At 41.9% G+C, this 14,520-nt stretch overlaps 1 protein-coding gene across 1 annotated transcript; it reads right to left on the reverse strand.

The window, feature by feature from the left end:
- Nucleotides 1-1,189: 1,189 nt before the first annotated feature.
- On the reverse strand, nucleotides 1,190-7,779 carry LOC122733907 (structural maintenance of chromosomes protein 6-like). Its single transcript, XM_043974618.1, has 3 exons — nucleotides 5,359-7,779; nucleotides 1,375-1,521; nucleotides 1,190-1,231 (listed from the first exon to the last, which is right to left on the reverse strand). The coding sequence occupies exons 1-3, from the start codon at nucleotides 7,777-7,779 to the stop codon at nucleotides 1,190-1,192; spliced, it is 2,610 nt and encodes an 869-aa protein (XP_043830553.1).
- Between the last annotated feature and the right edge of the window lie 6,741 nt (nucleotides 7,780-14,520).

A 14,520-nucleotide genomic window follows, 5' to 3' on the forward strand; every position in this document is an offset into this window, starting at 1 on the left:
TGTCCAAGATATATACCCATTTTGAACTTATCTGCGTGATATGTTGGTCTATGCTTAACTTCTGCCATACTGTTTACCAATTTTCCCAGCATTTTTTTGTGGATTAGTGAGTTCTTGCACCGATAGCTTAGGTTTCTGTGTTTATAAATCATCAGGTTACTGTGATTTACATTAACTATTTTTTTCTCTTTTTTACATTAACTATTAAACAATACAAACATTAACTCCATTAGAACCAAACCAACAACATCATTTCTCAGTACTTATCTCTCAGTGGTTATCTCATACCAGTACTAAGGAAAAGGTTCTCTCTATGCCCAGCCAACTATTCCCCTCCAAGGTGGTTGGTTGGCAAATTGGCCAACATTCATCAGTCAATTGGCACTGTACTCAACTGAATGCGGGAGGGAGGAGTGGGCCTTGAGTCTCAAGTGTGGGGAATGCAGATTCCAGGCTCAGTCTCCACCCAAGATCAGGCTGAGGCTTAGGGCCTCCAGTGGTTTTTTTTATAGTTCTAGTTAAAGACATTAGCTAGCTACAACCAGGTTATGATTAGCAGCTGGTGACCTCATTTGTTTACTAAGTCATTTGACTGCTATCTGATGGTGTAAGATGATGGTGAGGTCCTTTAATAAATTTTTCCATTTGTGGTCTGTCCTATATGTGGGTCACATATACTTATCAGTTGTTTATGGGCAGTCACCTATAGTTTACCAACCTATGCCACAATATGCTTTTCATAATATTGAAAGAAAAGCTACAAAAACGAACATAAGAACCCTTCATTACAAAATGGCGACCTATTCAAGGCAACAGATGTATTCTCACTACATTCTATCCTCTGGCTGTTAGCTATCCCTGTAGCCATCTAGAAGAGTCTACTTATAGTTATTTTAGTCATCACTAATACAATCCAAACAACAACATTGCTTAGAGTTGAAACATATGGTACACACAAGTATTAATATTACACTTAGAGTTATCGATCCGTCCTGTGGTCTCTCATGGCAAGTCCTCTGCAGACAGAACCAGGAGCTAACACAGAAGAACATGTTATAAAGTCTCTTCATGTCTTCACCATTCAAGCCGATACAATTTTCTGTCTGGCAGTCTCTGTCAAATCCTTTGTTGTTCTTCAGGCCAGGCAAGTCTAAAGTCTTTGACTGTCTGCACCACCTCTCAGTGATGCTTAAGCAACCATTTTGTATCCCGGTGAGGTCTTCTTTCGTCTCTGGCAAACCCAAAGGTCATAAACCCTCTACTTCCGATAGGGTGGCAAGCCTCACTGCCATATTGGCAAATGTTTTATATCCTTTTGCATCCTGCTTGTCACAACCGTGATTTACAGGAACAGTTGGATATCAAATAACCAACCTGAGGGTGAAGCTGTTCTTGGCTGCAAAGGGCTGCAAGCAGGTACTGTGAGGTGCTCCGTAGGATAGGGTGTGCGATGAGATAGGCATCGAGGAGCATCAGTGGAGTCAGGAAGGCACCGATGTTGAAATCACAGCACCTGCACATCTGTTAAAAAGAAAAAGAACTTGGTATATCCCTATGTAAGTTGTCATCAAGAGACCTAAAACTACTTCCCAGGCCCAGTGTGTATCCCACTTCCCCACCCCAGTGGTCTCCATTAGAACAAGCTGCTGGTCTGGGGGCGAGAGGGGACGTCTACTCCACCACATTCTGGCTTTTTCTGTGAGAATTTGTTGCTTCTTTTTCCAAATCAATAGAGAGGTGGAACAATACTTTTAAACTCATCCACCAATCCAAGATGAATTCTCCTTGGCCTATTATTTAACTAGCTCACTGCTTTTCTAATGACTGCTTTCTGGTCCGTAGTCTTTGCATCCTCTAAGATTTTAGTCACCTGAGTCAAGTATCTTTCTATCTTCCCTTCAGCCTGTGGATTATAAGATAGGTGGAAATTGCACATAATGACCTAGGCCTTAGTCTAATGCTTGGCTTCATGGGCTGAGAAATGTGAAATTGCTCTCAATCATTCCGGTCTGGACATAATAAACAATTAACAATGCTAGTCATTAAAGAGGGGAGCCTGTGTTTGCTCAGGTAGGAGGGAGATAAGAACCTATCCTTGAGCATGGGCAGATTGCAATATTTTTATTGACTTGTTAGAGAGTAGGCTAAAATAAAATATCTGCCATCCTGTCCCAGGAACCTGGTTGCTGGATGGATCCAATAACTGAAATCCAATGGATTTCAATAAAGGTCTAACCTTCTGGCAAATGGACCAAAGTAGTGCTGTGTACAGAATCACTCCCTTTCCTAGCTTTTTTTTTGGTGGGGCAATGAGGGTTAAGTGACTTGCCCAGGGTCACACAGCTGGTAAGTGTCAAGTGTCTGGGGACGGATTTGAACTCAGTTCCTCCTGAATCCAGGGCCAGTGCTTTATCCACTGCAGCGCCACCTAACTGCCCCTCCCTTTCCTATCTTTAGCCCCAGTTTATCAACAATGCAAGATCTGGTGGGACTAGAGACCTCTCCACAAGGAGTTTACTTGTTTGGGTATCATACTTCTCTGATCTCTTAGAGGGCATGTCAATGAGATGGGCTGCTATCTCCTCATAAAGATGGCTTATCCCTCAGCATTGGCTCTATTGGTTTTAAGCCATTTCTACTTCAGTACCAACTGAATAGTGGCAGTTCCAATATGTGTTGGGTGATTTTGGCCCATACAAATATAGAAATTGGTCTTCCTACTGCAAATGACATACTAATCAAGGTCAGGCCCTTGGTCTACCTGATAGCATCATATACCAACAGGGACAATTTTTTCCCATAATAGGGTATCTAATCTGAGGGCCAGTAGTTATCCTTTTAGTCCCAAACCCTACTGGCATTATCTTCCTTTGGCTTGATCCACCAGGACCAAGTCATAAAATCTCCTTCATAGCTAACTTCTAGTCTATAAAAGGGTTGGGATTGGCACAAGAGGGCATGGTATGCTACACTGCCTTCCTCACTTGTTTTAATGTATGCTGCTGTTTTGGTCCCCACTCAGAAAGCCTCCATATTTCCTTCTAACTTTATACATCATACTTAACTGTGGAATGTAGTTGCTAATTTTTTTACTTCTAGTTGAGAAACACATATTCCCTTTAAAGTTCAAATCCCTTTTAAGCATTTCATTGAAAACAATGATGATGAAGAGAAGGAGGAGATAGGAAGAAAGGGGGAAAGAGAGGAAATGGAGGAAGAGGAAGAAGAACTAGTGTGTATATTGCTTACTGTGTGCTGGATACTATGCTAGGTATTTTACAATTATTGATCTTTCTGTACCATTGGGGGGGGCAATTGCCTATCCTCTATTTGTTCATCCTTTCTACGACATCTAAATACTTTGTGATTCTCATATTCCCTAATTGTTATGTCATCTATATCCGGCTGTCCTAAGCAAGTGCTTGAATACATGTTATTTAGGGCTTCTCTGCAGAGATTATGGAAGACTACTACATTTCAACAATTCTTGGCTCAGAAGCCATACAAAGCACAGGCTGTAGACCAGACTGTGTCCACAATATGCCAACCCTTGATTTAAATGACCATTTAAGCAATACAAAAATTAACCTCATTAGGAATAAACCACAAAAAGAAACAAAATAAAAAAACAAACAAAAAACAGGAATAAACCACTAACCTGATTTCCTAGGGCTTGCCAGCAGTCTGTCTTGAACAGGCATTCAATGTCAAGGTTTCTTCTCTCTGTCAAACTAGAAGTTGTCTGTATTCCCACAAGGTGGTTGACTGGCAAGTTTGCAAACCCGTCAGCCAATGAGCACTCTCATCAAGCAAACATGATGTGGGTGCTTGAGTCTCAAGTGTGGGAACATAGGTAATAATGCCCATTCTCAGCCCAAGAGCAGAATGAAGACTGAGTCCACCAGTCAGATTTTTATAGATCTAGCTATGGCCTGCTTATACCTAGCTGGTTATAAACAAGTTCATATTGGTGGCAAGTGAACTAGTTTGTTTGCCAATTAATTTTTTTTGATACCTCCAGATATAAGCTAATGGTGAAGTTGCTTATCACATTTTCCTACTGGTGGTCTGTCAATGTGAAAATCCCATATCATTTGTTTATAAGAACACATTGTTTACTAACCTATACTACAATAAGCTTCTCTTAACATTGGAAAACAAGTTATGAGGAAAAAACCATAAAAATACTTCAACACAAAACAATGGCCCAGTCAGTCTTAGCTCTTTTTCAGTCACTGGGTAATAGCCAAGTCAGCATCTATATTGTCCAGATTTCTATGGCTTTCTCCCTCAGCTACCATTTGCTGGGGACTTTTTCTTGGATTTCCTGGTTACAATTTGGTCCGGTGTGTTTTCTAGATCTTTGTGGAAAAGGCTTGGTGGGGATGGTAGGCTGTACTTTTTCCTTCTACTCTTACATCTTGAAATACTTTTAATTGTTAAATATTATTACTTTAAAATAGGGGGATTTTTTTCAAACTTTTAGAAAAAAAATTTAAAAAAATGAACAGAAAATGTGATTACATTGAATATTTAATCTATTTTTTCTGTTTTGATTTCCTGGGAAGGCAGGATTTTCTTCTCTGTTTCAGGGTCTGGTATTTGGATTATTTCAATGAATGGACTTGGAGGAAGGTGGCTCAGGTATTCTGGGATGAGTACAATGAACTGGCGGGTTTTCTGGGATTGGGCTACCCTAAGTATCATGTCCACACCAATTTTCCTTTGGCTTCTGTCCATGTAGTCTTCAAATGAGTCCAGGCATCTGAAGGGTGATTCTGTGAAGGACCATAAAGTAAGCATGAACAAAAAGTTTAGAAAAGCGTGTTTATCTCCTGAGAAGGCTTGTATGCCAGTGGAAACAGCTTTGTTCCCCTCTTCTGGGTTGAAAGTTATAGAAATGGTCTCATTCTGGTGATTCAAGTCCATTTCCCCTTCAAAAGACCACTGAGATAGTAAGCTCTGAAAGTACATCTTGCATTGTAAAGAAAGACTCTTTCGACATTTGTGGTACAGTACAAATCTTTGGGATGTCATTTCATCCAGTTTTATAAGATACCTTTTCAAATTCTTCATTTGAAGATTTAGAGCTATGCATCTTTCTTTTATCTCTTGGTACTGTCTCCTTATTTCCTCCAGGCTTCCGTGAGTATAGTTTTCTGATTGTATAGTCTGTTTTAACATATTAATTTCATTGTCAAGAACAGAGGCAGTTCTGGTAACTTCTTTCCGCTCAGGACACATATATTTGGCTAGAGAAGTCTCCCTCTGGAGTTCTCTCGTTTTTATGGCCATCTCTTCTTTTTCTGTTTGGAGAGATTTTAGGTGATGCCTGAGATTATTTTCACAACGCAGCACAGATTCCTTCTGGGTGCCCACTTCTGAAGCAAGCTCGTTTTGTTTCTCAATGAAAGAGTCTATTACATCTGAAAGTTGAATACATCTCGACTTATAGTTTTCAAATCTCTGTTCAGCTTCAATTCCCAGTTGCCTTAGACTGTCCATCTTGTCCTTTTGAGCTTTCATCTTTTCCTCAACTTCTTGTATTTTTCCTTGAATTTCTTGAGCTTCCTGTTCCAGAATCAAGATATCTTTCGACTGGCTTTCATTTCTATTCCCAAGATCTTTGATTTGTGAAGTGATATTTACTTCTTTAGTCCTTAGTTCTTTTAAATATTGATAATGACTATCCATAGTTTCTCGATTCTTTCTCATATCTTTTTCAAGTTCACTCACATGTTGCTGATATACTGACAAATGTCCAATTCTATTTTCCACTTCTTTTTCCAAATTACTTATCTCAAGGTCTACATCACCCAAGTAAGTAGGTCTTGATTCTTCACATGAAGAATAGCATCCCTCGTATACTTCATCACCACAGGCAGTTAAAATTTTGGTACAGTTCTTGGGGAGTCCCTGACCTTGAATCATTGTATGAGCCAATGAGTTATCTTTAATCAGCAGCACAGTCTCTATGTGCCTCATATCAATCAAAGCATTGGACACCACTGTTTTATCTATTTCTAAGGCTGTGAGAACTGTTGGATATTCGGGATGACAAGCCGCTCTCTCTGTTACATCATACAACTCACACTCAAATGATGACACGATTATCTGCGGTCGAGGAGTGCCAAATGGATAAACTGTTGTCATTAGCTCTTGAAGGGCTTGCTTATCTTGTTGGTTGTCACAAAAAAAGTCAAGAAGGCGGCCCTTTAAGCAGCACTCAACAGCCAAAGCAAATTCAGGGTCCCGGAGACGAATGCAAGCTCCCAGTGGGCCTATAGGCTTGCAGGTAAAGAGCCCTTGTCTGTGAGCACCGTCTATCGCTTCAAGAAGAGCTGAAATATAGGGGCCAAATCGTTTTAGTGGGTCAGACTTATACTCTTTCCATTGGATTAGCTGTTGCTGGCCCTCATTCAGCATTTGCTGTACATATGCTTCTTCTTTCTTAACTCGAAAATGTTCTTCATCATCTTTTTCTACAGTCCGATGAATAAGTTTTATGTCTTGGACAAGCAACTCTTCTTGCTCCCTATGTTTCTTTAACTTTTCCTTCAAGACAGAGATTTTTCTCTGCTTTTCTAACTCTAATAGGTGCAGACTCTTTTTCGTGTCTTTAATTTTGTTATTAATATTTTCTGCAACTTTTTCTAATTTATTCAATTCATCTTGAGAAGAATTAAGGGCCACCTCCACTTGAATATAGGCCCTTTGCATGCTCTCGGCGTCATCTCTTGCTGAGATGCATTTGGGCTTCAATGCTTCCCCTTCTTCATTTAACTTTTGCAAGTGTTCTTGAATGGATCTATGCTCCTGTTCTGCTTCATTCAGTTTGGCCCTTGAAGCCTCTAGTTCCTGATCTAATATCTCAGCTTGTTGGTCTCCAAAATTTATATGGATTAGCATATTATTAAGATCTTTTTCCGTTTCATTCACTAATGCCCAAGCCATCTCATGTTTCAAGTCCTCTAATTTCTCCCTCAAAGCAGCCCTGCTCTGAAAATGCTTCCCTATCTGTGCTTCCTCATATCCGAGCCTCTCAACCTCCTCCCTTGCTTGGTCTAATTCATTCTGGCTTCTAGCTTTTTTTGCCAAAAGTTCTGAGTACTCTTCTCTCATATGTTCAAGCTTAGTTGATTTCAGAAACAATCTGTATCTGTCACCTTCATTTCTAGCACACACAAACTGTTTGCCTACGTGTTGCAGCAAAACAACTGCTGGATTATCCACCTGTATCATAAAATGCTCAAGAATGGCTGTAAGCTCTTCTTTCTCAGAAGAAACATGGTTTCCTCCTTGGTCTTTTAGTTTGTAACTTGGACCTTCATCCACAGAGATGCATCGCTGCACAGTTATCGAATCCCCATACACATCAGATTTAAAAGCATAGATACCACTGTTTCTTAAAGTGATGGAGATGTTGGCCGAAGTTGCTCCATCTTTCACAAAGTCTTTCAAAGACGTTCCTAACGATTTCCCACCAAGACCAATGATGAGAGCTGTCAGTAATGCGCTCCTGCCACCGTGTCCCACCACAAAGTTGATATGGGTCCCAAATTTCACGGGTCCCAGCGTGGCATAGGACAGAAAATTTTCCAACTGGATACTCTCAATGAAACCAATTCCCCGTGGAACTACGTAAGGAACACATTCAGGGGACGCACACGGGAAGAGGACCCTATCCCCGTGCACACTTGCGGCACACTCTAGCCCTGGCCCTTCACTTTGCTGCTCTTCTGCAGCTGGGAGGATCTCATCCTCTCTACTCTGCGCCATTTTGGGTTGGTGGCAGAAGCAACCTGCAAGAAATAGGACGCCCCTTCTAGAGTTGCTTCTTCCTCCTTCTCCCCGCCACCCTCCCCAAGAAGGCTCAATCTGGCTCAAGGTTCTTCTATTCGGCCCTAGAGGTCTTCCCGAACCCTTAGAACTCCGCCCCAGGCCCAAATTCCTGTCCTAATTCAGCAAAGGTGGATAAAGCAGGCCCTCCCTCAGTCTCCCCCAGGGCGGGAGTAGGCAGCCACCCGAGTAGGCCTTAGACAGGCCGGGTGGAGGCGAAACCCACTGTCTGGCCCGAGCCCGCCCCAACAATGACAACGCCACGCAGACCCCCTTACCCCTTAGGGTCCCTCACGACCACCCAAGATCAGACACCGCCACCCCAATCTGCCCCCGCGGCTCGGCCCCCTCACCACTCAGTCGGACATCACCGCCAGTCACAAGACCCACACCGCTCTCTGTCAGCCGAGTAACCACAGGCAAAGGCGCGAGAGGAAGGGCGTTGCCTGAGCTCAAGAACGCGCCTGCGCAGTAGGTTCTCTCTACTGTGCCCCACCCCCCCCATCCTTTACTGGCCTCCCGCTGTGAGGCCTTTAGCAGGCCAAAAGGTTTCCAGTGGGTGATGATGAAATGATGCATCCCGTTTCTCTCTGTCTGTCCTGAGCCCCCAACTGCTCTCTGTGTCCGTCGTGCCTCTACCCCTCTCCTTGACCTTGTCAGCTCCCATGGGTTCCCTGATCATTCCTCCTGCCATGGGACAGTTGAAATGGTTCCTCTGGCTTCTTAGCTAAGGCATGTTTAAGGTAAAGTAGTGAAGTAAATTTTTGCTTGCCATGGAACAGGCATTGGTCAGGGGAGGTTCATATTAACAAAAGACAGAATTTCAGCTAACCAAAAGTTACAGAAGGCATGGTCCTAGGCCCCCAGTCATAATCATTAATAAAAATGCAGACACCCATAATTCCCATTATAAAGCTATCCTAACACAGCTTCCAAATTGGCATTTGGTCCTAAAGTACAACTCTGACCCTGTTACTCTGCTTCTCAAGAAGTTTCATTGGCCACATTTGCCTCTAACATGAAATGCAAATGGTTCTGTTTGGCTTTTTTTTTTTTTTTTTTTTGCAGGGCAACGAGGGTTAAGTGGCTTGCCCAGGGCCACACAGCTAGTAAGTGTGAAGTGTCTGAGGTCAGATTTGAACTCAGGTGCTCCTGAATCCAGGGCTGGTGCTTTATCCACTGCGCCACCTAGCTGCCCCTGTCTGTTTGGTTTTTAAAGCCCTTCATCATATCCATCCAGCCTTCCCTTACAGGCTGACTACCCCATCATCCTCTGCACACACTCAGTGCTCCAGCTAGGCTGGGCAGTTTGTCATGATGGTATTTCCTCTGGCTGGCCATTAAGGTAGGCTGCCTTTCTCAAATACAGTGAGGTGAATAGAATATTCACTCTGGAGTAAGAAAGGCCTGAATTCAAATATAGCCTCAAATATAGCTGTGTGCACCTGAGCAAGTCATGTAGCCTCTGTCTGCCTCAGTTTCCTCAGCTGTAAAATCAGTATGAGAAGCCCTAGGTTGCTGTGAGGAACAATGAAAGTCATTTTTGTAAAGTGCTTTAAGGATTGCAATCCTTAAAAAACTAAAGAAATGGTAGCTATTATAAACATTTTTAATATAAACAATTAAAAGAGGGACATCAATAGGAAGTGAAATATACTTCCCTAAGTAGGTGACTAAATGAATCAATTCTGGACATGGACAACTACTTTCCCTTTTCCCCTGTCTGTTATCTGAACCCTGTGTCCATCTCCATGAATTTGAAAGAAGGATTGATTGTATTCAGAGAATAAACAATGCATTAGAAGCTCAGGAGATACTCATGGACATCTATCACTAGGCTATGAAGCAGCAATTCAAATTCAACTATTCATCAAAATGAGTTCAGGAATATAGGAGAATAAGTTCACCAGGAGAGCTAGCAACACTTCCTCAACAGGCCCAACCTGATTGGAGCCAAGTTGGTATTTAATAGAAATCCCAAAGAAAGCACAACTTGGAAAGATGTGGCCTGCATCAAACACACTCCAGACTGACCTATTCCAATGTGGTAGCAATGATGGAACTGGGGCTGGGATGGAAGTTAGGGCATAAGCACACACACACACACACACACACACACACACAAAGACACATGGAAACACACATGCTCCTACACTAACAGACACCCACAATTCTGCACCTCCAGCAAAATCATTTCATAAAAATTTCTAATCTATATCAATGAATGATCATGGTGATAAGATGAAAGGGGATCTGCAGAGTGTCTTCAGAAACATCTGATTGACTTGGGAAGAGGAGAGATCAGGCAAAGAAGCCTGAGAACCTTAACTCCTAAGAGAAATCTCATGGGAAAAACTGGTGGAAGACTTGGACATATCTCCTCATGGTTTGAGCATTCCAATTTTCCATGTGTATTTTGACATGTAGGAGTACTCACTTCTCTCACTAATACATCAGATCACTGAGAGGTTCTCTTTATATGTTCATATGTATGAATACTCCTTCATACTTCCCTGCTGTTAATATTTCATTAGTCATCTATCCTTTTATATGTTAATCAATATGTGTGGGTTTCCTCCTTTTTCTCTATAGAAACATGTATATGAACATTTAGATATTCAGTGTGTACAAATATAAAATCTGGTCTCTTTGGACTCATGTATATGATTATTCATATATTCACTTTATAAGTTCCTATATATGAGCACTTATCTAGTCTTTCTGTTTTCTTTTAAGAATAGTGCATTTTGGGGCAGCTAGGAGGTGCAGTGTATAAAGCCCTGGCCCTGGATTCAGGAGGACCTGAGTTCAAATCTGGCCTCAGACCCTTGACACTTACTAGTAGTGTGACATTAGGCAAGTCACTTAACCCTCACTGCCCTGCAAAAAAAAAAAAAAAGAATACTGCATTTATAAGAACTCATTCAGTCCCTATTCCTGTACATACAGGTACCCTAATTCAATGTCTATATTCCTATATGTGAGTATTGATAGACTTACTATACAGACAGAGGAGTCTAGACATATTCTCTCACAAGGATAGAAGCAGGAGAATACCTTCAGGTATATAGAGAGGGTCTAGGATATATATGTGTGTGTGTGTGTGTGTGTGTGTGTGCGTGTGTATGTGTGTATATATGTATATGTACATGCATATATACACACATACATATGTGTATGTATATATTAAAATGATATATATAGAATATAGAGTGTGACTACACCTATACACCTATATGAACAGAGCCACCAGCCAAGGGGAGCTGAGTCTGGGCAAGGTGGGCCCCCAGCTGAGCTCCAATGGCCACTGACATAAGCACCCATCTATGTAAGGCAGGAGTCTCCCTATCTCTAACAATGCCCCTTCCTCCACCAGCCATCCCACTCACCCCTTCCCTGCAGTCATCATCCCTCGGAGATATCTTGACATAGGGAAAAGGTGTCCCCTGGACATGCCCAACATGGTAGCAGTGGCAAAACCTTGGCCCAAGGAGGCCAGACCTGGAGAGGCAGGGAGCAAGACCTGCTTGTTGGAGGTGGGTTGTAGGGGTAGTTGGGCTTTCAGTGATGGGAAGGAATATTCACAGAAAAGAGGGGGGAATTGTCAGCTGTGCAAAGGGACCTTCTTGGGCTACAGAAGGTGCTCTGGGAATCAGGGTGGGAAAGGAAGCCCAAGTAACCCCTTGACCAGGGGTCCTGTGCCCTTTCCCTTCCCATCATGGGCAGGTCAATGGGACTCTGCCCACCAGGGAAAGAGGGCTTCTCCCCCATCCTGCAGAAAGCAGCCTCAGTTGCATTTATCAGGAACATTATCTCTTGCTTCAAATTGCCTAAAGAGGCGAGAAGCAGAAGAATCCAGTTGTTTATCAAAATGAGTCCTGAAATATGAGAGCAAGTTCACCAGGAGAGGTATAAACACTTCCTCAGCAGGTCCTCCCTGATTGATAGAAATCCAAAGGAAAGCACAACATAGAAAGATGTGGCCTGCATCAAACACCCTCCAGACTGATCTATATCAATGTGTCAACAATGAAGGAACACAGGGTGGCATGGAAGTTAAGACACAGACACACACAGACACACGTGCTCACACAGAAACCCACACCCTCCTACAAGTATATATATCCACACTTGTGCATCAGCAGTAGTATAATTTCATAAAATATTTTAATCCTTATCTATTAGTGACCATTGTGAGGAGATGAAAGAGGATCTCCAGATTGTCTTCAGAAACATCTGATTGAGTTGTAAAGAGAAGAGTTTGGGCAAACAAAGGCAAAACCGGTTAGGAACCTTAATTCCTAAAGGAAATCTCATGGAAAAGATGGTGGAAGATCTGGACATATCAGGTCAGAGATGAGGATTCTGATCTTCCAGGCATATTTTGACATGTAGGAGTAATCACCTCTTCTCTCACTATATCCATACATCTAAGTATTGGCATGCTTGCTTCATGTATTCATATGTATGGATATTCCTCCATTCTTACTTGTTCTTCATATTTCAGTATTCATCTATCATTTTTCTATATTCATCAATATATGTGGGTTTCCCCTTTGTCTCTATAAAAACATATAATATGGTGTATTCAGTTAATGCAAATATATATATATATATATACATACACTATATGGTCTCTTGACTGATATCTATGATTATTCTTCTATTCTCTCTATATATGCTTATATATAAGCACTTCGTCTTTCTATTTTTCTATAAAAATATTGTGTTTCTGAGGACTCATTTAGTCCCTATTCCTATACATACAGGTACCCTCATTCTCTGTCCATATTCCTATATGTGAGTATTGATAGATTCACTCTGTACAGACACAGGAGTTTTCATACATTCTCTCAGTTGGAGAGAAGCAGGAGAATCCTTTCAGGTACATAGAGATGGTATAAGGGAACTCTTATAGGCTAAAATAGGGAGAGAATGTAAGTGTACACACACAGAAAGATATAAAAGAAAAGAGATAATAGGGATACTCCTATAGATAAATAGAGAATGAATACGTCATATAGGTAGGAAAAGAGAGAGAGCGATCACTAACGTTTATGAGGAGATAAAATGGGTACGTCATATAAATGACCTTATAGAAAGCATAAATGAGTACATGGAAATAGGAATGCAGAAAAACAACCTGAGTACAAATATATATGTATCTGTGTGTGTATAGCCTCTGTATATTCCTACATATTCTCATATGTAGGAAATATGAGATGTCATACATTCATTTACATAAATAGGAATCATTTCTATTTTAGGATACTTTATAGACATAGACAAGAGTCTTCATAAATGAAGACAGAATATATATAAATTAAATATAGGAGATCTTTGCTCTATATAGGATTATATATGTTCTCTATATATTGATGCACAAATATGACTTATTTGTACCTTTCAAGACAGACTCTGTAACTATATATAATTGTACTCATAGAAGAATATTGAGATGTTATATAAATGAAAAATAGGAGTTTTTGTTCTATATAGGATTACATAGCCTGATGTATGTTATATATGTATGTATTTATGTATGAATGTATAAATCCTATATTTTTTTTAGGATTATAAAGAGTCATTCAGTTCTCATAAAGAGGAATAGAGAGAATGGAAGATTCCTCCCCTACATTCATATACAGAGGAAATATTTGAGCACTCATGGATAAGAATACACAAAGCCCAGGGATTTTGAAGGGGGGGACAGAGGGAGGTCTGGACAGACAGCAGAGGGTCTCTGGGCATCCGTCCTGGTCCCTGGTGTCCACTCCCTCCCTCCGTCCCAGTTCTCGAAATGGCCACAGGCAGAATTTTCTTCCCGTCCCCACTGCCCCCCCCCGCAACTCACCACCCCGCCCCCCGCTGGCAGCTGGAGCCACATGTAGCTGTGGTGGGGGAGGGGAAACGAGCCAGTAAAAATATTTGAGAGAAGAGAGAATGAGCAGGAGAGGGAGTGGGGGAGGGGAAAAAAGAGCCTGAGCCAGTGTTGGAGGAAGGGAAGCTGACTTCGGGAAGGGGAGGGAGTGGGATGGATGGTGGGGGCCGGCAGAGGGCGGGGCTTCTCCCTCCTGCCTCTCCAACGACTGAGATGACGTCACCAGCCACTGGCGCTCAGCAGGGGGTCCACATTGCCAAGGCTCATCCCCCCCTTCACTGGTGGCACCCTGAGGACCCCGAGGGTTGAGAGGAAGATGAGTCCTAGGAAAAAACCCTTCGGAGCTGCCTCATTCCCTCGTATTATTAATGATGGAAAAGAGGGTGTGCATTAAAAAAAGGACACAATTTTTCTGTTTCTCTCTCTCTCTCTCTCTCTTTCGCTCTCACTCCCCCCCCCCACACACACACACACAAACACTCTCTCCTAATACCATCATTTCTTACAGCATTTTTCTTTTCCATTTAGGTTTCTGCAGTCACCCTGCATGAGGTGTTACTGCTTTTGCTCAGTTTATTCTGAATTCATTTCTGTAAGTCCTCCAAGGTTCCCTGAAATCTTCATGTTTGTCATTGCTTATAGCCCAATAATATTCTATTACAGTCAGGTGCCCTTGGGCAGCCAGGTGGCACAGGGATAGGGCACTGAGCCTGAAGTCAGAAAGCCCAGAGTTCAAATCCAGTCTCACACATTTCCCAGCTCTGTGAGATCCTAGGCAAGTCACTTCATTTCTGCCTGCC

Source organism: Dromiciops gliroides, chromosome X (genome assembly GCF_019393635.1).
Source record: "Dromiciops gliroides isolate mDroGli1 chromosome X, mDroGli1.pri, whole genome shotgun sequence".
Classification (NCBI taxonomy): Eukaryota; Metazoa; Chordata; class Mammalia; order Microbiotheria; family Microbiotheriidae; genus Dromiciops; species Dromiciops gliroides.